We start from the raw sequence: 22,582 nt of genomic DNA on the forward strand, positions 1-22,582 counted from the left end.
CGAGCCAGCTTAGGGGCTCACGTTCACATCTCCCGCCAACATGATGACCAGACGCTGCGCTCGGGCATATGATTCCGGCTGTCGCTATTGCAGCGCTATTCCGGGAGCGATATGTAGCGCTGTCCTGGAGAAACCCAAGCATTGCAGTCGCGCGCGGAACACCTGACACTGACAGGCTCGCGCTTGCCATGACGCATTGCTGGATGGTTGGTCCTCGAAGTCGTTGAGGTGTACGGTGCGAGGCAGGAAGATGCGTATTTCGCTGGCTGCATCTGCAATATGACGGGGACAGAAAGAAAAGTGAGTGCATTGCATGACGGAGGCCACAGCGCTAGCTGATCGACATGACTGAATGAGAGTCGGATGCGGGCGGCGCGCGGGCGCTTGTGCGCTGGTCCTCCTTTGCGCACAAAGTCACAAACTCGCTCACCGCCATGGCAGACAAGTGCCCCGTCGACCACAGCTCTCTCGCCGGCCCATCCGAAAAGTGTCCAGTCGACCACCAGCAGCGCTCGACATGGGCAAGCCTGTTCCCATCCTCCTCCAAGGATGCGCCAGCTCACCCGCCCGCACCCGCACCCCTGCCGCAAGACCGCGAGACATCCTCGATCCCTCGGGTTGATGGCAGCAACTGGGTGTATCCCTCACAAGCACAGTTTTACGCCGCCATGGCGCGGAAGAATCACAACCCCCAGGCGACGGACATGAAGGTCATCGTGCCGATCCACAATGCCGTGAATGAGCGTGCATGGCAGGAGGTCATGAAGTGGGAATCGGGTCAGGGCGGCGACGTGTGTGGTGGAGTGAAGCTCGTTAGCTTCAAGGGGAGGCCGAAGGACTTGACACCGAAGGCGCGGTTGAAGTCGCTTCTCGGGTGCGTACCCGTCGACTTCTATGATGTTCACCGAAGTTGACCTCTGCGCTCAGTTACTCTGCGCCCTTCGACCGCCATGACTGGGTTGTCGACCGTTGTGGAACGCGCGTCCGATACGTGATCGACTTCTACACAGGCCATTCCGGCAAGGCCGGCAACCTTTCGTTCTACCTCGATGCCCGACCAGCTCTCGACACTTGGGATGGTGCCCGCATGCGAGTCGAACGGTTCTGGGAACGCTGGGTCGGGAAGATGTGGAGTAGTAAACCGACACCTCCGGAGTCGGTCCCGTCGCGTTCATAGTTCTCGTATCATCCTATTCTACATTTGTACCATGCAGCTCCCTGCTACTCACTCTTGCTCATATATTAGCGCTCTGTAATGCCAGCCAATCACACAGGATCCATTACAGACCCAGGATATAGTGGCGGAGCAATTGTAGGTGCGTGGCTGTTCCCATAATCGTGTATCATGACGATGTTTGTGGTACTGCTCACACGTAGGTGGGGATAACATTATGTAGCAACCAAAACAGCGCTATGACGAAATATGGGAGTGTGACAGCTTCGACGCAGTAGCGACAGCAACAGTGCCGCAACACCACTCACTCTTTATAACCATGCGCATGAGACATGACCCCTGTGGGCGATCCACTGGAAGTGTCTCCTGAACTATCTCGTACGTCCACAGATCATGGTTTCCGCGGTTGCAGACACCGTTTTGTCCGTGGTCAAGGGCCGACACAATGGCGACACTGTAACTCCAGTCACAGGTCCGGGCAATTGCACTGCAGGAGCTCCCTCGCCGAGGAACCGCTCAGCATCCGTCTCAAGTACGGCGAGCATCACAGACGGCAAGTATCGTCTGCGGGTGACTGCTGGCCCGTCTCTCGATCCTGATACCCAGCAAGTCGTTCGCGTCAACACGGCCGAGCCTTGTGCCTTCGAGAATGATTTCATGAAGGTGGAGGTGAAGGTGCGGATCAAGAACTTCAAAGGTATGTTCAAGTTATGTCTTCATCAACGAGACTGGGGCTCGCGATACCACAGCATCGGGCACTGTCAAGTTGAAAGTCGGTTTGTCCAGAGCTAATCAACTCTCAGGTCTTCCAAGTACCTGCCCACCCACCGACGCGACCTACTTCTCACACCCCCTCCACACGTCCGACCGTTACTCCATCGCCTTCTCCTTCATCCCCAAGCGCACGCTCCCCGCGCACTCCGCCTTCTGGGGCAACGAGTTCTCGCGCCCGATCCGCGACCGCCTCCCGCCGGGCTTCAACACTGCCTTCAACATCGTCAAGAAGATCATCGACCCCGGGTTGGAGTGCGATGCGTATGCGGACAGGCCGTGGCTGCTTGGCCCGAGCCTGGGTTGCTGGTTTGCGTTCTGGGTGGGCGAGAAGGCGGAGGAACCGGGGATGCCGGAGATCATCAAGGAGGGTGGGGAGGGGAGCGGGCTGGAGGTTCGTCGGAAGATCGGCGTACCTGAGGATGCGAAGGAGAGGCGGAGGTGGGCTCTGAACAAGGAGAACAGAGCGAAGCTTGTGTTCGAGCAGGGGAGAGAGTACCGCGTCGACTTCTTCAACCCATACCTTGACTTCAGCAGTGCGAATCTCGCATTCCGATTTTGTGAGTGATGACGCTGACTGTTCCGTGTCAGCAGAGTTCTCTGTTTGCCTCCCCGGCTTCTCCGTATGTGTGATCAAGTACATAGACGACAAGACGCACAAACTTCGATACGTCTTCAAAGACAAGGAGACTGGGGACATCTACTTCGCCGTGACGTTCACCTTATTGTTTGGGCAGGAACTAGAGCAGGCACTGGCTGCCGAAGCTCGGGCAAGAGATAACTGAGTGACAAGGAAATGATATGCGCCTTAGCTCTTTCCGTACATTGCCACATAGATCATTGGGAAACCGAGTGCCGAGGCCGGTGAGAAGCCATCCATATACTACGCTTGCTCAGACACCATTCATACGGCTGCTATGGTCTGCGCAGCCAGACCACGACGGAAGATGCGAGAGAATACAATGTACATGACCGACGTCAATGATTCGGACTACCGTTTGCCCCGCTTGGGTTTTTTCAGTGGTGGCCGAGGACCCTCATCCTCGCTGCTCTCTTCCTCGTCACTTCCGCTCGCATTCTCATCCTCCTCTCCTCCGCTGTATTCCTCCTCATCGTCCCAGACGCCATCATCCTCAAGTTCCTCGTCATTCAAGGCGCCATCGTCTTCCTCCCCTTCCTCTTGCTCTGCGCTGTCCGAGCCAGCCTTCTTGCCATCAGCCTCGGCCTTCTTCCGCTTGACATTTCGCTCCTGCTCTTCCCTGCGCTGCTGCCTGAGCTTCTCCTTCGCCACATGCTCAGCCTTCTGCGCGGTAGCCTCAGCCTTCGTCTTCTTAACTGCATGTCCACATCCATGTCAGCGGCTGTCTGCAACAAAAGCCAGCGAGCATCGAAACGCACCAAACTCATGATAGATGACGCTGCCCTCCTTCCCAGGCAGGCCCTCCGTGATCTTGATCAGCCTGAGCTCCATCCGCGGACCAACCTCGTCGAGCCGCACAGCGCGCTTCTGGCCCTTCTTGTTATTACGCCCGAGGTAGTCGTCCGCCAGCGAGATGGCGTCCACGTCGTCGCCCCCAGCGCTCGAGGCGGAGGACGCGGCGCTCTCGTAGCCGTCCGACGACGGTCCGGGCTCGCCCTTCTTCCGCAGGAAGAAGTCCGCGACGTCCTTCTCGTTCCCGAGGTCGAGGTAGCCCTTTGACGCAGACACCTTGGTCGTGGCGCCTTCAAGGACACGCCGGACGCGCTTGGAGACGCCGTATGGCTTGACGGTGATGAGGTAGTGCCGGAAATCGACAGTACCCCGGTCGGCGTTGTAGGAGATGAGGACTATGCGCCGTGCTGAGGATAAAGACAGCTTTTGGGGGGAGAGCGGGGGGAAGAGGGTCTGGAAGGTCTTCATGAGGAGAGGGAGATGTGGAGGCGTTCCCGGACCTGGTTGAGGGAAGGATGCTAGCACGAGCTTCGCGCAGATGAGACCACATAGAATGGAAGCATGATGATGATCTACACTCACCAGCGGCGGTGTAAGATATTCGACACTACCAATGTTCCGCGCTCTCTTCGAGCTATTGAGAACATCCTTCACAAGGCTGTAGCGCTCAATCCTGAAACTGAGCGTCGGCCCCGCGGACAAGCGTACAATACGCAGGGACGGCGCGACGTCCGTCAGGGTAAACGCGAGGAGATGTGTGACACCCAGCGCGGGTGCCATGGTAAAAAAGTCTTTCAGCTTATTCCGTGTGCGTTCCTTCACTTGTGCATGAGTTCAGTGTTTTGCACAGAATGTCTGTGTGTTAGACTGACCTTCAGACGGCTAGCAGTGTACGGCTCCATGACCCTGCGCATATCCCGCACAAGCTGAGTGAGCGAGGTGCCGACCTGGCCATGCTTGATGACAAAGGACTTCGGAACGCCCTCTGCAGCAGCGGGGTTAGAGGCGACACCCCCCTTGAGGTGAGTGCGGTTCTTTCGATGACGGCCCATGAGGAGGATAAGTCGGGAAGGCGTGCGAGACTGGATGCAAAGCCTCTGCAAAGAAGCGCTCGATGGACGAAAAGTGATCGGACGATCTCAGATTGGCTATTTGTGCCTGTGATGGGACTGTGGCTGATGTACTTATTGCTCACGCGTAACTGGATGAACTGCTACATAAGTAGCGGTCAAGTAGCGGTGATGTTATCAGAACACGCGCGAGCACAACACCAGCATATGTTCTGGGTAGCACAGTCATCAGAAGAGGATGCATAGGTGGCTGTACCATTAGACGACTGTATTCCACGACGCAGATGAGGGCCAAGAGCAGGTATATATACAGATCAACGAAGGCGGCAGACCCAGCGAGATTCAGGACTACAGTAGTACGGGGACAGGGAGACAGCAACAGGGTGTGTGAAGGATACAGCGCAGGGTATGCTAGTAAGACCATACAATATACCAACGACAGCGAGAGCGAGTTGCAGGAGGGAATGCCTAATAGCCAGGGATCCTTTCACGGGCGACCACAAGAATATACAGATGAACGGGACAAAACGAGGGGATATGCTATACAGTGCAGGCATCTTGCGAATATGTTAAGCAGAGCTCCTCGCCAAGCACACCCGCATGCCGTCTGTGCGGACGGATGGCGGGCTGGCTTCGAGAGGCTCTCTGGTTGCGAAGTAGCAGGAGAACAACATGGAACGAGTGTGATAGATATCGATCCGGTGTTGATCAAAACTCCATGAACTGGTACGCGGATGGATCGAACCGCTGATGGAGCGCTGGTGGGTGCTCTTCCTTGATGAGTCCCGGTATTTCATCCGCGGGAGGCAGGGGCAGACGCGAGAAATGCCGCGTATCGTCGAGCGACGCTACATGTGGTATGATGGGTGCCTGCATTCCACATCATCAAAACAGCTAATGACGAAGGTGTTTGGCATCGACGCACCCTGATTTCCCGCCGTTCCAGTGCATCCCAATCGACACCTCGGAACCACGGGTGATCCAATACATCCTGAGCCCCGCCGCCGAGGTTACCCAGCCGTTTCGTACGGTCAGGATGCAGGAAGGCCTTGACGATGTCTTTTGTTAGGCGGTCTATCTCGCGGGGCCAGTGAATTTTCCCTTTGAGGATCTTCTCGTAGATGCCGTAAGCAGTCTCGTCAAAGAAGGGCGGATACCCGACGACCATCTCGTAACACAGGATGCCGCATGCCCACCAGTCCGCAGCCTTCCCGTGACCGTCTGACTGGATAATCTCCGGTGCCAGGTACTCGGGAGTCCCGCATAACGTCCAGGTACGGTCGTCGACTATTTTGGCAAAACCGAAGTCTGTCAAACGGAGATAGCCACGCGAGTCGAGCAGGAGGTTCTCCGGCTTGAGATCTCGATAGATTATGTTGAACGAGTGTAGGTACTTGAGTGCGAGTATAATCGTCGCGAGATAGAACCGCGTGACGTCCGGTGTAAATCGCCGTGCGCGTCGGAGATGGGTGAAGAGCTCGCCGCCGGGGACATACGACAACATCATGTAGATGTTGAGACTGTCTTGGAAAGTCGCGTATAACTCGACAATGAACGGATGCCGGACGCGCGACAGGATATACCGTTCCGCGTTTACATGCTCGACTTGCCGCAGCCGGACGATCTCGCTCTTACGCAGCATCTTCAGCGCATAGCAATTTTGGGTGTTGGGTGCGGATGACCCACGCAGTCGAACAAGAAGAACGCGACCGAATGTCCCCGTGCCTATAAGAACTAGTGAGCCACATAGACTTCGGGACTCTGCCAAGTCCTACCTAGGGTGCCTTTGACCTCGAAGTCGGTGAGCTTCAGCGCTCCCCTCGTCAAATGACTCTCCTGGTCTTCAAGACGTCTCAGCGGAGGTTTCGGCGAAGACGCTGAGTGCTCCGAGTCGATGTCCATCGCCTCGTCGGCGGCTGCCGCAAGCGTTCCGTGGGCTGGGTAGTCTGACGGCGGCGTACCGCCGCCGCTGTACCGCGGCTCGGAGTCGATGACAATACTCGCGTCTCCTTCCTCGCTGCGCCCCGGTGATATCGGGGGCGTAATGGGACCCTGGCCAACCGCGAAGCCCGAGTTGCGGTCGAGGATGGCGGTGTTCAGCGGCGCGGTGTACGGCCGCGCACTGGAGGTACCAGGAAGGGAAGATGAACGAAAGGTTGGCAGGGCAGGACGGTCCATCGACCCCGGTCTATTAAACGGCTTGGTTGAGCAAACGCCTGCTCGCCTGGGGGTGGGCGGCTGGACAGGAGCTGTCAGGACGAGGAGGATCTCCGACGCAAACACGTGTGGCGGGTACGCGCTCACCTGTGCGAGGATTATGGGTGACGGCGTAGGGTGCAGTTATTCCATCAGGGGATGGAGTTTTATACCGGAGATGGGGCGGAGGTGCAAGCGGACTCAGTCGAGAGGGTGGACGGCGCCGCGATCAAGGGCAGTGTCTGCGGGCACCTGTGTAGATCTCGGAGAGAGCTTGGGCGCGGTGGACGCGTGTGGGACTTCGGGGAAGCAGGCTGCTGAGGCGAGACAGGGAGTGTGCGGGGAGTGTGCGCGCTGCGCGACGCAGGCTGGGGGAGAAACAGAGGAAGAGGCGGGACGCGAGGCGAACGAAGGCGGCGAGTCCGTGGCTGCTCGTTTTGTCGCCGCTTCCCGAAAGCGGACCTGCGCGAGATCCGCGTGGCAATATACCCACGTGACCATGCCCGACGCGATGATCGCGTCGCGATCGCCTCTGTTGCGCGCGCGGCCCGCGTCCGAGGGCTCGGATGTTCGTCTCCCCCGCCGCCCGCGCTGTGCGCGCCCAACATCGTCCAGGCGCGCGAACAAAATTTGAACAAAATGCATTGATGCAGCTAACGTATGACGACATGGCTACACGCTAGCCCCTTACAGCCCGAACGCAACGGTGGGAGCCCCGAATATGGCGGCCAACACCCGAGCGCTTCCTTCTCCTCCAGCGCCCGCCGCAACGTACAGCGGAACGAAGTGCTCAGCACGAGGATGTGCGGCGCGGAAGCCCGGGTGTTGCGGCAGCTTGACCATCGCCTCCTTCCGTGCAGTGGCCTGACAATGGCAGCCGCTCAGACAGACAATAAGCGAGAAGGGCGCGAAGCACTCACATCGGGCACCGTGACAGCATCGAGAATGGCTCGGTCGAATTCTTTCACCTGCCCTCCTGCCGTCTTTTCCGCAAACGACGAGAAGTCACGCAAATTATGGACCAGCAGACCACCCGATATGACGAGAATGCCCTCACGTCTGCGGTGTGATAAGAGCCGTCAGGCTAATTTAGAGCAGAAGAATATTGGGCGCCAACCTCAGTGCTTCAACCGCCTTGCCTACTGCCCAGTTCTTCTCTGCGCTCAGGCTCGAGTCGATCGATACCTGTGCGATAGGCACATCGCGGAAAGTCTCCCCAAACATCAGCCTGAAGGGCACGAAGACGCCATGGTCAAGCCCAGGACCGGCGAATCCGCGGCCGTCCTCGCCTCGTGCCTCCGATTTAGAGGTGGTGCGAACCAGCTGGCCAGCCTGGAGGAAGCGCATTAAATCGCGCATCTCATTCTTGTGGGAAGCGGTGCCTACCTCCTTGTATAGTTGCACGACGCGCTGCGCGAGAGCGTTGTCGCCACGAGAGTCGAACCTGAGCTCATACAAGGCAGGCTGGAAGCCATAATAGTCGTACAGCAGGGGATTCGAGTCGCCATAATCAGTGACTAGCCGATTTTGTCAGATACATGCCTGTACCATGAGGTGTGGATCAGGAACGTACCGACACGCTCCCCCGCTGTCTCCCAGTGAGCGCTAAAGACAACGATGCCCTTGGGCTGGTACTTCTTGAGCAGCGCGGGCCCGAAGTCCCGCAGGAACGTGGCCAGGGGGCCTTTCGGTCCCATATGCTCCATTACAGCGTCCCCTCGTGCATCCGCCTCAGGGAACGCCAGCATGGGGGAGCCATGTCCGAAAAAGAATGCCGGAATGTTGTCAGGCGTTGAGGGGAGCTCGTCCAATGCCTTGCGCCATTCGGCCTGGGTCCTTGGCAGCGATGGTGTAGTGCCGTTGGTGGACATGGTCCGTAGAGCAAGCGGAGGGAAGATGCGACTGAGAGGTAGTTTGAACAGTATGATAGCGGAGGCGACGGAGAGCACCAAGAGAAGGAGAGTCGCTTTAAGAGACATCCCACGCAGTGACGTGGGCAGTATTGCCAGGCGACGCTGGGTGCCTCATCGTTATGTGTTCTCGTCGAGGATGACCAAGAGGCCGCATAATGCGTGCAGTACGATTTCCAAAACCAGCAGCTTACTGCGTCGTCATTTGTCAGCGTGAATGCAACTGGCGTCGTGCAGGCGCCCATGGGCTTGGCAGATCTCAGCCACATCCACCAATACAACGACCTTGAGAGGCCATCCTGTGTTCCCCCCCTTCAGATCCTGCAGACAGTACTGGCGCTCTGATAACACGACAAGATGTCTAGGCCGGTTCCTGGTAGTTGGCTGCGAGGAACAGTCATCCGAAAGGGTGGCATCTCCACGGGTTCCAGCACTCGGACAAGTACACCACAGATCCAGAGTACCTCGAACACAGTCTTCGGAGGGGGAGTGAAGGATGCATCAGGCAGGGTGTCCGAATACTCAGTGAGCCAGCTCGTCATACTCTGATCAGGATACCTAAGCTCTCCGATCCCCAGTCGATGGACGATACATGTCCGGTATGCAAGTCGGATAGGTATCTCAACCCGAAGCTGCGCCTCCTCGTAAGCGCATGCTATCACAAAATGTACGTTGCTCGTACGCTACTGGACCTGCTTCTGATGTACACCCGTGGGCCACAGGTGTGAGTCTTGTATTGACCGACTGTTCACACTTGGTCCAGCACCATGTCCAATCTGCGCCAAGATACTGCGCAAACTCGCGTTCACCCCGCAGACATTCGAAGATTTGGGCGTGGAGAAGGAGGTTGCTGTGCGGAGGCGAATGGCCAAAGAGTACGCTTGCTTTGAATCGCGCCAAATCTGTCCGCTGACGCGCTGCTCCAGATTCAACAAGCGAAGAGAAGACTTCCCTGACCTACACTCTTACAATGATTATTTGGAGGAAGTCGAGGATATCGGTAAGCATATGTCAACACACGAACGATCGCTGACACTGCTGAGCAATACCATCCGCCACCGTCCGCATAGCCTTCAACCTCATCAACGACATTGACATCCCTGAGACAGAGGCACGGATAACGGCATATAGACAAGAGAACGCCGCGCTCACCGAACTCAACGTCCAGCGGGAAGAACAGTACCAAAAGTACCTCAAGGAGAAAGAGGACGCCGAGCGCCAGGAACGCGAACAGCGCGCGCTCGACCTGCGGCAGATCGAGGAGGAGGAGCGCGAGGAGCGCGAAAAGGAGCGGCGCGAGATCATCGACAAGCTCGAGACGAGCGACAAGGACGCCGCGAAGCTCATCGCCCGCTCGCGCGCGGAGGCCCTCCGCCGCACGAACGCACGGCACTCCTCGTCTGCAGTCGCGCACGCGCGCCTGCAGCGCTCGCGCACAGCGCAGACCATCGTCTTCGCGGATGTGCCGCACGTGCCGCTTCAGGATGACTGGTACGCGTACGAGGACAAGTTCGTCATCCGAGACGACTACGATGATCCGGCGAGCGAAGCGGTGAGGCGCGACAGGGACGGCATCATGAGGGCCGGTGGGTATCGCGTCGAGGAGGCATGGGAGCGTGCACTACGATCAGCGGTCGCCGGACTCGAGATAATGCCTTTGCAGGGCCTGTCGTCTCAGGATACCACGGTTTCCGGTGGGCAGGATGTACTCATGACATCGTGATAGTCGTCGTCTCGGGCAGATCATTGATGGAGGACATCGCATTGTAGCTATAGTATCATTGTTTCTATTAGACAAGGACCCGATTAACACCTCGCCAATACATGAATCTATACTCCTTTGATGAGGCGTGTTTCGCTACGGCCGGTTTCGTAGTCCCTGAAGAGCAAAATCACGCAAGCATAATACATACGACAGAGCACTGATATAACAAAGACCACACATCCATGACGCTCAGCGGAATGTTTGACTCTGGGAAGAATATTAGTATCCGGCTGAAACTGACACAAGCGTGAGCGACACACCGAACAACCACCACTCTTGATCTTTGACAATCGCCAATCATCTCCTCGTACTAGATATGCCTGTGAGCACGCGCGAATCAACGTCAATTGTCGACATACCTTGTTCTACAACGGTGCAATCTTCTCCTGCTTCTTACGTTTGCTGATCCTGTTTGCCAATCAGCAACCTTGTAGAACTGGGGCGCAACTTCCACTAGCCACTTTGGCTTAATGGTGGTGATGTTGTGGCAGTACTCCCTCGTCGTGAGGATCAAAGCACATTGCAGGGGTGAGTGTCGCGACGTACCTTCGACCCTGCCAGCGAGATCCTCAAACTGTACGAAAGCTCCGAAGTCCTTCAAGCCTAAGACGCGGCCATTTTATATCTTGAAGAGCACTGGACGCTCGTCCAGTGCTCGTCCTCGGTCGGGATTCCTACCGTACCTGTCGTCACGTCGCCCACCATGGCCTCTCCCGTGCGAGGGGCTAGGACTATGCCGCGGTGGGGGCGGTGATGAACGTGAACCAGACGTACGCTACCTCTTCGGTGATCGCTCCCCTTCTGCAGGCCTCCCCCTTGCCCGTTTCGCAGCACCCTCGAACTGAACTGGGACATGAGGTCGTTGACCTCCTTCATGACAGTGTCCCTCGCCGTGCCAGGCTCCCACCCCCGATCCTTCAGAGCGAGACCATGAAACATGCGTTTCTTCTTTGTTTCCTTCGTCGAGAACGCCTGCGTCCGCCGCTACGTTCTCCTTGTCCCCAGCAAGAGGCTTCTCAAGTTTCGGATGCAGTCGAAGAATGAGGCGATCTACATTCTCGACAAAGGAGTCAGGGAAGTTCGCGCCGGCATCCTTGAGTTTCTGTTTGAAAACGGACAGCGTCTTCGACTGCTCGTGCAGGTCAATAACGAACTCGGCCAACGTCTTGTCATTTATGCCGGAGTGGTTGTCGATCTCTTGGGTAATCTTCAGGACGAGAGATAGGAACTCGAGGTTGTAGAGGTCAGCATCGGCCATGGCAGTGGACAGGTCCCTCGATGACGGCGGGAGTCACAGACAAGCCCGCGGCCACCACGGTGCGAGCGTCTAGCCCAGCGACCCGGTCACATGGGCGTTGTCTACTGCGAGTCGAGCGCGTTCCGCGCGCGGCGCGCAACCTCCCGCGTCTTGGACTCGATCGCTCGGACTTAGCTTTCGTCTGTACGGTGTTGCTGGCAGCATAAGGGCTCCTTGCCATGGCGCGTCCGGTGAGTTAAAGCCGAATTTTCGCTCCAACTCGATTGTGACACATATTCAGCGTGTAGCAGACGACGAACTTCTCCAGATTAATGGGAGAAGTGCGCGGATTTACCTATACACGGCAGGCTTTGGAGCCCTGACCAAGGGACAGGTGGATGCATTAGAAGACAAGATTACGGTATGCTACATTGGTTCTCTCTGGTATTAGCCAAACTGAAACATACCTTTAGGATTATGGCGGGATATTGGTAGAAACAGAAAAGGAAGCTGACATTATCATCGTCCAATATGTCGGGCTCGAACTCCTTCGAAGAAAGTACTGGGACTCGCGCACTGTTTGGGTTGAGGAGCCAGCGTTCATTGAGATATGCATCAAGTCGGGGAAGTGTGAAGACAACCTGCAAAAGCCCGTGCGCAGGGGTATGGGTGGACAGCCCACGGGAAGGACGTGCGTTGCTCATTGCTGAGAGGTTCAATTGATTTCTGAATGTCTGTAGGCGTGTACCGTTCACTGCCGAAGATGACCGGCACCTAGCTGAATACTTGGCCTCAGTTACGCCAAATGCAGATGAGGGTGGCCGTGGGGGCATAGAGATTTACAAGCGACTCGTGGCCTCGCGTTCCGTTCACCAAGTATGTTCTACAATCTCTCCTGCTATTTTCGACATTGCTCACAGGCAATGCACAGTTTGATCACAGACAATGGGCTGATCGTCACACAATGTGGTCCTGGCGGGAACGCTACAACAAGCGCAAGCAGATCTTTGATCCCATCATCGAGCAGCTGGTCGCGGAGAACCCGCCCCGACAGGATGAGAAGGGTTTGTATGAGCGCAGTCGACTACGCCAGGGACGCCGCTTCGGGCCAAACAGAGAAGGCGAGCTCGAGGAAGAAGGTGACGGCAACGCCGCACAAGAGCAGGCTGAGGATGGAGCGGGAAATCAGCAAGCCGAAGGACCAGCACCCCGTCAGCGACAGTCCGAGCCCGTTGACTCCCCGCGGCGGGACAACGAGGACATGGACACGCCTCCGCACAAGAGAGCAAGACACATGGGTGCGCATCAGCGACGTGCATCTTCTGTCGCGCATGCGCGTGGTAGGCAGCAGTCTCGTTCGCCCTCCTACGTTGCTCCAGAGGGGGCCATACCCTTCGAGGTATCTAGCGCAGAGGAAGACGACGACATGGAGTACGCCGATCAGACTCTGTATACGTCCGAACACGAGTACGTCCTTTCTCCCCTTTGTATTGCTGGTAGGACGATCAATCTCACCTCTGTTCCTCAGCGTAAACCGCCCGTCCGACAGTCACAGCGGTCGGCCAGGGCCTGAGGATGCAGGGCCCTCCGGCACACAGCAATCCCCACGGCCTTCCTCCGCAAGCCGGGAACAGACCTCTTCACCCGCGAACAGTGGGACCCACGCAGCGCAAGCAGCTGGGATCCTCGAGCTGCGAACTCGGCAAGTATCGCGTCCCATTCAGAAGACGGCTCGGCGATGAGGCTATGTATCGGCATTCTGATAACACAGTTCTGGGAGTCTATGTACGTACTAGTACTTACATGCATATTGTTTAATGTCACTACGCTGCAGCGCTATAATTATTCGCAGCGACGGCGCAGAGCACTGGTGAACATGCATGGCATTTGCTCATGTGCGTGAGGACTTGCAACTGAGTTCAGTTGGTCAGAGTCCGGACGTTACAGTGATGGACTCATCGGTGTTTCAAATGCCTTACGCTATTGTGACTCCGGTGGAGTATAATTATCCTTCAGTTTTACGTCCCGAAAGCGGTGGTTTTCATCTACTCACGATTGCGGACTCTCAAGTCAGATAATACTGGACATAAGGAGCCGATGGACATTGTCAGTGTCAGCGCAGTCTCTGACTCTCTGGTGTGCATACATCCCACATGTTACTGCCGCAAAGGCTTTACAACATTTCCCCAGAGCCTTGTTCTTGTCCGCAGATCCACAATGCCCCCAAGGGGAGTCGTCAAGTCTGGAAACACCGGGAATTCATCCAAACCTTCGAAGACGCCCCTCGTACAGCCTGTTCAATCCACTGACGAGAAGCCGCTTTTCCCTCCGGGTTCCAAGTACCCGCTGAGTCTACTGAACGAGAGGTTGGTAGGCCACTATTCTCTAAGCATCTGATCCGTGGTACTGTGTGGGCTGTTACTGCATGCCTGCAGTCTGTATCCCACGAACTGAGTCCCAGCTCACTCTTGGTGTCTTAGATGCCAAAAGAACGGGTGGGGCAAACCTATCGTTGACACAGTGAGTCTCTCATTTTCTCGACTAAGAAAATATCTCAGCATTGTTGTCTGCAGCGGAAACAAGCAGACGGGTATTCTTTCGCAGTAACTCTGAGCAGAATGAACAAGAAAACCTCTCAGAAGGAGACTGTGCGTCTGGAGCCCCATCCTCCTTATGTGCTACCTAGTGCGCTTGAAGCCCGTCATTGGGGTGCGACATATGCGCTGTATCGCGTTAGTGTGCCTCGTTTCAATGGATGGACAGTCACGGATACGTCCGGTTTGATCAGTTTTGTAACGGGATTCAGCTCAATCGAGTGCTCCCATCTGGTCCGCGCGACTATTGGAACGCGCTGGCCGCTGAACACAAGAACGCTCTAGAACATCAGAAATGGATGTACGATGCCGACCCTTTCGCAGCTCGCAAGGCGGTCGACGAACGCCAAGCGAAAGTTGTCCAGAAGAGGGAAGCCAGCTCGTTCGATGACAACACTGCCAGGGACGGAAAGCATGTTTCCAGAGAATTTGAGAACGCCCCGGAGGCGAAGATGGCCGGCTCCTTGCGGGATTTAGTCGAGGACAGTATCAAGAAGGTATAGAATTTACAAATTCGCATACAATTGCTCACCTCGATGTCATAGGCAATAGCGCTGTATCCAGAAATGGAGGACGCTTTTCCGGTAGTGATTCCAGCCGAAGAGACCCAGCATCTTCTCCAACAACTTACCGCTTTGGGGTTCAAGCCTGGGCAGGCACGCAATACCATAACGGTGCTGTCGCAAGTATCTCCAATCACGTCCTCATTGTTACGATCGAATCCTCCTTTGCAAGCTTGCATCGAGTATCTCATCCTCCAAGTTCCTGAATGCGACCTACCCCAGCGCTTCCTACCCACTGTCAACTCCTCGAATTCGTTCGTCACCGCTACGCACGCAGGAACTGCTGATATCAAAACACGCTGGGCCGAAGAAAAGGCCATCAAAGAATGCGGATGGCCCGCTCACGTCGTGAAGGAGTGCATGACACACGAGGCGCTAGCCAATAATTGGGAGCTACTCGTGTCGGCCCTGAACCGACGATTGCTCGGCGACGACTGGTCTAGTCTCACCAAAGGACAGTCCTCCGACTCGGTGCAGTATGGCGAAACCATCGACGTTGATGAACTGGAAGCCTTCGGTGCTTACAGAGCCGAGAACAATCAATTGGTCGTCCCATTGCCCGTCGCTCCCTTCAAGCTCGTCATCGTCATATCGTCTGGCAGGATCCGCCGTGACTATCCTCCAGCGATGTACATCGCATCTACCTCTGTCCCCGCGTATATTCGACTACACTTAGTTTCGAGGTTTCTGGTTGCTATGAAGGACGGTTCCCTGCCTGAGGAAGGCGAAAGCGTCATCATGGGTGCTATACGACTGCTAGAGGAAGAGTGGGTCTCTATTGAAGATCAAGATCCCCCCGACATGGCTGTCGTCCTGCAACACCTCACGCCTGATCTTTGGCAAACGAACCCTGCCGACAAGGAGGTACAGAGTGCTACAACCACACAGAAGCGCAGTGGCGGGCGGAAACGTGTCGTGCGGAGGCAGGACGACCGCTCAGATGCCCGCGTGAAGGAGGACTTCGTCAAGCTCACAAGGGACGCTAAGTATTTACAAACACTTGCCGTCAGACAGAGGCTACCCGCTTTTTCCGCTCGAGACCAGTTCCTAGACATGTTGGAAAGGAGTAGATGCGTTGTGGTGGTCGGAGAGACAGGTAGGCTTTTCCTGTTTTGCTAATGATGTGCACCCGCTCACCAATGTGTCTAGGTTGCGGGAAGACAACTCAGCGTACGTCTGATACAACTGAGATTGATACCATACTCTAATGGTGGATGTCCAGTTCCCCAATTCGTATTGGACTCAATGATACTCGACGGACAAGGATCGAACGCGTCGATCATTGTCACCCAGCCACGAAGGTTGTCAGCGATCGGAGTCGCCGCGCGGGTCTCTACAGAACGGCTAGAAGATGGCTCAATAGGATATGCTATTCGCGGTGAGAGCAAGCAAGACCACAGAACGAAGGTACTCTTCTGCACTACCGGTGTCGTCTTGAGACGTCTTGGTACAGGAGACAGGCTGGAGAATGTGACACACATCATCGTGGATGAGGTATGTCCCCCATACAACGGCTTTCATAGTCGTGTAACTGATTGCAGCCATGAAACCAGGTGCATGAACGTTCGGTGGACGGGGACCTCCTCTTGCTCGAGCTCAAGGAGCTATTGCGAACTCATCCGAAGCTCAAAGTTATTCTCATGTCCGCCACCATCAACCATGAGACCTTTGTGAAGTACTTCGGCAACGCTCCCCTCTTGGCTATACCTGGTTTCGCGCACCCTGTAGAGGATAGGTACGTAACTGGGCCCCCGGCCATATGTTCAGTTCACTTGACGGTCGTTCAGGTATCTCGAGGACTTCATGTCTCATGTTAACTATCGACCATCCTCGTCGGCGCGTACCAGGAAGGGTAAGGAAGCCGAGGAAGAAGGCAAGAAGCTTCATGATGATCTCGCCGCGAAAGGTTTGGACGACGAAACTGTGAAGGCTATTCAAGCAATCAGTCGTTCGGATCGAATTGATTACGATGTATGTAACAGCGTTTCCCCATCATCCGCAGATTAAATGCTGATACCACTCAGCTTGTCTATGCCCTCGTTGAAAACATCGTGTTGACTTCCGGCAAGCGAGGAGCGATTCTTATATTCTTGCCTGGAGTACAAGAAATCCGACAATGTACGGAGCGACTTCGAAGTATCCCAGAGACGCACGTGTTACCACTGCACGCAAATCTATCAAATGATGAACAGCGTCGTGTATTTGCACCGGTGCAAGGCTGGAAGGTCGTCGCAGCTACAAACGTTGCAGAGGTACGAACCATCCCAGAGGTTTCGATACTACCCACATTGACGACGACTAGACATCTATTACCATCGACGACGTTGTCTACGTCGTAGACTGCGGGAAGGTCAAGGAGACACGCTACGACCCGCAGCGAGGTCTCACTAGCCTTGAGGAACAATGGGTGACTCGCGCTGCCGCGAAGCAGCGTAGAGGCCGTGCTGGCCGTACCCGACCTGGTGTCTGCTACAAGCTATATACAAGATTGCAAGAGCAGAAGATGGCTGCGTTCCCCGTTCCGGAGATACAACGAGTCTCCCTGGACAGTATCGCGCTGACGGTCAAGGTAGTTCATCGTGATGTAAAGGTATGTCTCTTGATGTTGCACGAAGTGCGACGTTGCGACCATATTCTAGGCGTTCCTTTCTCGTGCCATCGACCCACCGGAATTAAGCGCAGTTGACGCTGCTCTATTGACGCTTGAGAATCTCGGGGCTATAGGGACGGATGGAGAGCTCACACCACTGGGGCGACACATGGTACGCAAACCTGTCCGCGCAGTGACGCACGCTAAAACTACAACAGGCTATGTTACCAGTGGACCTGAGGCTCGGGAAGGTATGACCAGCGTGACATCTCGATCGTAAATATGGCTGACAGCGCGTAGATGATGATTCTGGGCACTATTTTTCAATGCCTGGGATCAATCCTAACAATAGCAGCAATGCTGTCTTCGAAACCTCTGTTCGTGAGTCCAATGGAAAAGAGGGATGAAGCCACCCAGTGCGCATTCAGGATCTCAAAGGTTCCATGGATCTCTGACTTTTGCTTAGAGCGAGAGCTCGTTTCGCTACCGGCAACAGCGACTTATTGACCGATATGCACGCATATGACGAATGTCATCGCCTCCGCGACCAGGGGAAATCGCAAAGCAGTATACGATCTTTCTGCGAAGAGGTGTGTGGTATCTACTTGCTATAATATTTCTCCGTGACCACAATTCTCCCTTTTGTAGCACTTCATCTCGCCGCCTACGATCCGTGACATTACCTCCCTCAGGCAAGATTTCTTTGCCTCTCTCGTGGAGCTTGGATTCGTCCCGCCTTCGACCAAACTCCACGATCAGTTGCTGAACGCGAACTCCAAGCAGGAGAACCTGTTGAAAGCGGTGATCCTCGGAGCACTGTGGCCGCAAGTCGCTCGGGCGGTGTTGCCACGATCGGCAGTGAAGTTCGACCGCGTCCAGGCAGGTACCGTGCAGCGCGATAATACCGCCCGTGAGTTTCGTTTGTACGATCTCAAGGGCGGCGAGAGAGTCTTTGTGCACCCTTCGTCTGTCCTCTTCAGCGAGGCGGCATGGCGCGCATCATTTGCAGTCTATTTCCAGAAGCAAGCAACTAGCAAAGTGTTCCTGAGGGATGCTACGGAGGTTGGTCTTAGTGTTCATGTTGATCGTCTTGTATCACAATGGTCTCAAAGGTTCCGATATACGCACTTCTCTTGTTCGGCGGAACCGTCGCTGTGAACCACATCGGAGGCGGCCTGACGATCGGTACGAGGGACGCTTTCGTGAAGCTTAAAGCCTGGCCCCGTATTGGTGTACTCGTCAATCAGCTACGGTATGTGTACTCGAAGCTCGAAATGGTGTGGCTTGTACTGATGACCTGTGACAGCCGACTTCTCGATATACAGCTGAAGCAGTGTATAGATGAAGGCACAATGCTTGACATAGGCTCGGGTAACCCGGTCGTACGGGCCATGTTGGCCCTGCTGGAGAATGATGGGTTGTCGTCTTGACGTATATTCTCAACAACGTAGCATTCACCACCCGACGTTGAACATTGTTCATGGCCCGTAACTTCTGATGAAATGCATGTGTCAAATTTCTGGCATTCACAGACACTACTCACATGTCGCCTAGCGATGGCGAACCTTCATCGATTCATTCGCTTGCTTTATCTCGCCATATTGGCGTGACCTGAAATCGTCTTGCGAACACAAACATCGCGCTCCCCAAACAATCGCAATCGAGGCGTATTGCGACATGCCATGCAAGAACTGTATACTACGTATTACTACTGTTCGATAGTCCCTATACATCCAAGACGGTCAAATTCGCAACGAACATAAAAAAGAAATTCAGTCTATGATCTAAAAATGACTTCGGCGACTCGGTCGCAGCAACGACCCATTCAAGAGCAAGAAGACAAATACCCGGAGCCTACACAACCTTCAAGCAGGTCAGATCGCGTCTTGACCAGCGCTGCTCCTCGTTGAGGGGTTCTGTCAATGGAAAGTACAAGATCTGGTACTTGTTCTTCCGCCTGCACTGCGTAGTCAGCCAACTCATGAAACAGATGACTCTGCGCGATCCTTACTTGAGGCGATTCAGTCCCAGCCTGAAGACGCTGAGAACCTTGCTCGCGTCCAAAGAAGGATAAACCGCAGACGCCCCTCCACCTTCATACGCATGCGCAACGTCGTCCGCATCGTTATGCGCGTGATCCGCTCGTTGTTTCTTCGTGGACGAGTCCATTGGAGGATCTTCCGCTTTGCGCTTGTGATGTGACTTGATGGTTCGTATGGGATGCGCGACTTCATGCAGCACTTTCGACGCCGTAGGATGTCTTGGCAGATCGTTCGTTGTGTCAACATGATCCATGCGCGACGAACCATTGTGCCAATCCGCTAGACCTGCCGCGCGTATTTCCGCGGGAATATGTCTATGCAGGGATGGCTCAACTACTGCACGTGTAGGGAAAATGGTGAACCTGACCTCGACGGGTCGAAGACCAGAAGGTTGAGGGAACCGTTGGGACATCGCTCACAACCGACAATGGTCCGGGAATGACCATCGTGTTGGAGCACGAGAGGCATCTTGTCCGTGACCATCACGACATCCCGCAATGCCTCTACACTGAGTGTTGCTCGCGGTACAGATGCCCCATCTGAGAAATACTGCAGGACCCAGTTCAGCAGTGGATCGGGACCTAATCAGACGCAGACGATATGTTGAAGTCCCCGTGGTCACAATAATACGGCGGTAACTGACCGTCCTTCAAGTCGAAGTCCACTAGCTGTGATCTAGCCAGATGATGAATTATGTAAAGGGGAACGCGTTTGAGACTACTTACGGGACCCCTCGATACGTGAAGGCAACATAGAGCTCTGTTGGAACATGAGCAAAGGCCACGCGAAGGCGAGGACGAAGTACCTCCGGTCCCAATGTACTTCCCGGTGCCAAGGAGGTGTCGTTTCAGCTGTTGGGCGCCCTCTTGATCGAAACCTGGGCACAGACAGTTCATGCCCTGGACGCAAGGCTGGACATCATCCATACCTGCTGACCATGCCTCCTCAATGAGCCTCTGTAAGTTCCGAACGCCCGGAGGATATGGATGATCCAATAGAGGGAAGTATAGAGGTTGCTTAGTTTGAACCATCAGTGACGCGCAGCCCATGAGGAAATTGCGGTAGCTGAGCTGTCAATCAACAAGTTGCTACCGGTACGACGGTATGACCTACCCACAGCCCCATGTCCTGTCGAAACCTTCACCTTGGATATGTACCGCTTGGGCATGACAAAGCCAAGCCTTCCGTGTCTTGCTCTTCTCGTGAGAGTCGATCAAGGCTCTCTTGAGTACGGAGATAAGTCCTGTCAAGGGGCGGGCATGAGCACGGGAGGACGCGAAGGCTCCATGAGGTACCTGGGCTGAAGTTACGGGGAGGTGATTGAGTCTGTGGGGGATACCAGAATATATTCTGCGTCTCCGGCTTGCCCTTGTTGGCAACATAGGGCGTAAACCAAGCTTTCAGCCCGTCGGATCTCGATCCGTGCACATGAGGTACTGGGTACGGTCTGTGATTAACCATCCATTGACTCTGTATGACACTGCGTACCTTCACGCTCATATGAGAAGTGTTCATCGTAATGGGCCTGCCTCTGCGCGAGTGCTTTGGCGCTGAGATCTTCACCGCAGAGCTGACATGTCGCGGAGGCCCTGGAATGCAAACTTATAAGACGAGGCTGACTTGGTATGAGCCCAAATTGCATACGAGGCCATCCGAGGATGAGGTGTTGTTGACTGGGCGGCTCAGTCTGGGCCTCGCCTGCCCCGGCTAGGTGATGTGGCTACCGCCTGGAGTGGTGGTCAGTGAGGAAGGCGGCAGCGCCGGGGCCGCATTGGGCAGGCGCGACGCGTCCAACACGTGACCGAGGCGACGCAAGCTCGACGCGCGTCGGTCGACTAACACACCGAGCTCTGTCTCGCTCTGTCCCAATCCGAACTCTGTCTCATCCTCGTACTAGCTTACCAGAATGTCCAGGTCTTACGATCGCGGTATGCTCATTCTTATGGCTCGAGTAACATGGGTCTAACTGGGCGAACATCTTAGCCCTCACCGTCTTCTCGCCGGACGGTCACTTGTTCCAGGTGAGTCTGTATAGACTCGTGCGAGGAGACTTAACTAACGTTACCGCGTGATGTAGGTCGAGTATGCGCTGGAAGCCGTCAAGAAAGGCACATGTGCTGTAAGCTGCCCGCGCTCATCTGGGACCCAGAGGCTCATACTTTGCTGCAGGTAGGCCTCCGAGGGAAGGATGTCGTCGTTTTGGGTGTAGAGAAGAAGTCGGTCCTGCAGCTACAGGACCCACGGACAGTGAGGAAGGTCGCGATGCTTGATGATCATATATGCCTTGCCTTCGCCGGTGAGTAGGCTGCCCTAAATGCTTCGCTCCGCCACTCATGTATACGCCAATAGGTCTCAATGCTGATGGCCGAGTCCTCATTGACAAAGCGCGTGTAGAATGTCAAAGTCACCGACTAACGGTGGAAGATCCTGTCACCGTGGAATACATTACGAGACATATCGCCGGTATCCAGCAAGTGCGTCGTCGCCAGATTATGTACCACTGCTTCTGACGCAGCTGCAGAAATACACACAATCTGGAGGTGTCCGGCCATTCGGAGTGTCTACCCTCATTGTTGGCTTCGATCCCAATGATACCCGGCCTCGACTTTACCAGACTGAGCCTGGTGGAACCTACAGCGCGTGGAAGGTGAAGTTATACCTGCCTGCGTATTCATGCCCTGACTGACTTTGGTCACTTCGTGTATAGGCAAATGCAATTGGTCGCTCCTCGAAGACAGTCCGCGAATTCCTTGAGAAGAACCACAAGGACGACCTGAGCCGGGATGAGACGATCAAGCTGACAATCAAGAGCTTGCTCGAAGTCGTGCAGACGGGTGCAAAGAACATTGAGATCAACATCATGGAGAGCTATGGCAAGATCACCGTATGTCCTTCTCTTGTTTCTTCCCCATATACGGGTCCTCAGCGTCCTTCTTGTTCCAGGCCTTGGAGCAGTCTGAAATCGAAGCAGCTGTCCAGGAGATCGAGCGCGAGAAGGAGGCTGGTAAGTCTGACATCTGGATACATGCTGATAGGTATTTGATGACAGTGTTCTATAGAGGCGGAGAGGAAACGATCGCGCCTGGCAGCAACGGCAGCTGGTCAAGCTGCGATGTCTCAGGCAGTCCCCGGACAGTAGTTGGAAGCACATGTATATTATCGCTGACTGGATTCGAACGCTATCGACTGTACCCTTCCACTGGCTGCTGTCGCTTTCGTTTCAGGCTCAACTGTTGTC

At 55.2% G+C, this 22,582-nt stretch overlaps 11 protein-coding genes across 11 annotated transcripts; 6 read left to right on the forward strand and 5 right to left on the reverse strand.

Annotated features, from left to right (window-relative positions):
* Positions 1–225: 225 nt before the first annotated feature.
* Positions 226–1,295, forward strand: C8Q71DRAFT_224486 (cytochrome C1 heme lyase). The gene is made up of 3 exons (XM_047917124.1): positions 226–300; positions 358–874; positions 928–1,295. The coding sequence occupies exons 2-3, from the start codon at positions 435–437 to the stop codon at positions 1,175–1,177; spliced, it is 690 nt and encodes a 229-aa protein (XP_047783902.1). The 5' UTR covers positions 226–300; positions 358–434; the 3' UTR covers positions 1,178–1,295.
* Position 1,296: 1 nt separating this feature from the next.
* On the forward strand, positions 1,297–2,828 carry C8Q71DRAFT_224487 (uncharacterized protein). The gene is made up of 3 exons (XM_047917125.1): positions 1,297–1,871; positions 1,978–2,481; positions 2,540–2,828. Exons 1-3 carry the CDS (start codon positions 1,568–1,570, stop codon positions 2,728–2,730), a joined length of 999 nt encoding a protein of 332 aa, XP_047783903.1. The 5' UTR covers positions 1,297–1,567; the 3' UTR covers positions 2,731–2,828.
* Positions 2,829–2,936: 108 nt separating this feature from the next.
* Positions 2,937–4,429, reverse strand: C8Q71DRAFT_853377 (Brix-domain-containing protein; the record flags this gene model as incomplete). The annotated part of the gene is made up of 4 exons (XM_047926935.1): positions 2,937–3,280; positions 3,344–3,905; positions 3,960–4,193; positions 4,250–4,429. 4 exons carry the CDS (start codon positions 4,427–4,429, stop codon positions 2,937–2,939), a joined length of 1,320 nt encoding a protein of 439 aa, XP_047783904.1.
* Positions 4,430–4,663: 234 nt separating this feature from the next.
* Positions 4,664–7,088, reverse strand: C8Q71DRAFT_734875 (cAMP dependent protein kinase). The gene is made up of 3 exons (XM_047922432.1): positions 6,223–7,088; positions 5,373–6,172; positions 4,664–5,317 (listed from the first exon to the last, which is right to left on the reverse strand). Exons 1-3 carry the CDS (start codon positions 6,623–6,625, stop codon positions 5,156–5,158), a joined length of 1,365 nt encoding a protein of 454 aa, XP_047783905.1. The 5' UTR covers positions 6,626–7,088; the 3' UTR covers positions 4,664–5,155.
* Positions 7,089–7,330: 242 nt separating this feature from the next.
* Positions 7,331–8,514, reverse strand: C8Q71DRAFT_699698 (Extradiol ring-cleavage dioxygenase class III enzyme subunit B; the record flags this gene model as incomplete). Its single annotated transcript, XM_047920080.1, has 5 exons — positions 7,331–7,507; positions 7,564–7,702; positions 7,761–7,975; positions 8,030–8,160; positions 8,217–8,514. 5 exons carry the CDS (start codon positions 8,512–8,514, stop codon positions 7,331–7,333), a joined length of 960 nt encoding a protein of 319 aa, XP_047783906.1.
* Positions 8,515–8,910: 396 nt separating this feature from the next.
* Positions 8,911–10,276, forward strand: C8Q71DRAFT_794141 (CDK-activating kinase assembly factor MAT1-domain-containing protein; the record flags this gene model as incomplete). The annotated part of the gene is made up of 5 exons (XM_047925522.1): positions 8,911–9,078; positions 9,132–9,220; positions 9,276–9,428; positions 9,480–9,553; positions 9,624–10,276. 5 exons carry the CDS (start codon positions 8,911–8,913, stop codon positions 10,274–10,276), a joined length of 1,137 nt encoding a protein of 378 aa, XP_047783907.1.
* Positions 10,277–10,670: 394 nt separating this feature from the next.
* C8Q71DRAFT_224610 (uncharacterized protein) lies at positions 10,671–11,627 on the reverse strand. The gene has a single exon (XM_047917126.1). It carries the CDS (start codon positions 11,574–11,576, stop codon positions 11,094–11,096), a length of 483 nt encoding a protein of 160 aa, XP_047783908.1. The 5' UTR covers positions 11,577–11,627; the 3' UTR covers positions 10,671–11,093.
* Positions 11,628–11,693: 66 nt separating this feature from the next.
* C8Q71DRAFT_903873 (uncharacterized protein) lies at positions 11,694–13,500 on the forward strand. The gene is made up of 6 exons (XM_047928831.1): positions 11,694–11,806; positions 11,857–11,976; positions 12,029–12,246; positions 12,296–12,431; positions 12,487–13,022; positions 13,084–13,500. The coding sequence occupies exons 1-6, from the start codon at positions 11,795–11,797 to the stop codon at positions 13,295–13,297; spliced, it is 1,236 nt and encodes a 411-aa protein (XP_047783909.1). The 5' UTR covers positions 11,694–11,794; the 3' UTR covers positions 13,298–13,500.
* A 272-nt stretch (positions 13,501–13,772) lies between these two features.
* C8Q71DRAFT_877339 (P-loop containing nucleoside triphosphate hydrolase protein) lies at positions 13,773–18,875 on the forward strand (the record flags this gene model as incomplete). The annotated part of the gene is made up of 18 exons (XM_047928421.1): positions 13,773–13,921; positions 14,036–14,075; positions 14,129–14,287; positions 14,344–14,646; positions 14,695–15,808; positions 15,862–15,882; positions 15,935–16,206; positions 16,266–16,447; positions 16,500–16,683; positions 16,737–16,964; positions 17,015–17,302; positions 17,352–17,474; positions 17,521–17,553; positions 17,603–17,718; positions 17,769–17,892; positions 17,951–18,364; positions 18,415–18,554; positions 18,609–18,875. The coding sequence occupies 18 exons, from the start codon at positions 13,773–13,775 to the stop codon at positions 18,730–18,732; spliced, it is 4,014 nt and encodes a 1,337-aa protein (XP_047783910.1). The 3' UTR covers positions 18,733–18,875.
* A 1-nt stretch (position 18,876) lies between these two features.
* On the reverse strand, positions 18,877–21,089 carry C8Q71DRAFT_224703 (peptidase family C78-domain-containing protein). Its single transcript, XM_047917127.1, has 11 exons — positions 20,989–21,089; positions 20,833–20,933; positions 20,640–20,780; positions 20,458–20,587; positions 20,273–20,409; positions 20,150–20,221; positions 20,070–20,103; positions 19,988–20,019; positions 19,712–19,925; positions 19,314–19,658; positions 18,877–19,259 (listed from the first exon to the last, which is right to left on the reverse strand). Exons 1-11 carry the CDS (start codon positions 20,994–20,996, stop codon positions 19,157–19,159), a joined length of 1,317 nt encoding a protein of 438 aa, XP_047783911.1. The 5' UTR covers positions 20,997–21,089; the 3' UTR covers positions 18,877–19,156.
* Positions 21,090–21,155: 66 nt separating this feature from the next.
* On the forward strand, positions 21,156–22,483 carry C8Q71DRAFT_820090 (nucleophile aminohydrolase; the record flags this gene model as incomplete). The annotated part of the gene is made up of 9 exons (XM_047926167.1): positions 21,156–21,272; positions 21,328–21,365; positions 21,422–21,463; positions 21,514–21,640; positions 21,694–21,818; positions 21,866–21,991; positions 22,052–22,228; positions 22,288–22,348; positions 22,404–22,483. The coding sequence occupies exons 1-9, from the start codon at positions 21,251–21,253 to the stop codon at positions 22,481–22,483; spliced, it is 798 nt and encodes a 265-aa protein (XP_047783912.1). The 5' UTR covers positions 21,156–21,250.
* Between the last annotated feature and the right edge of the window lie 99 nt (positions 22,484–22,582).

Source organism: Rhodofomes roseus (genome assembly GCF_022264815.1).
Source record: "Rhodofomes roseus strain CIRM-BRFM 1785 chromosome Unknown C8Q71scaffold_2, whole genome shotgun sequence".
NCBI classification, from domain to species: Eukaryota; Fungi; Basidiomycota; class Agaricomycetes; order Polyporales; family Fomitopsidaceae; genus Rhodofomes; species Rhodofomes roseus.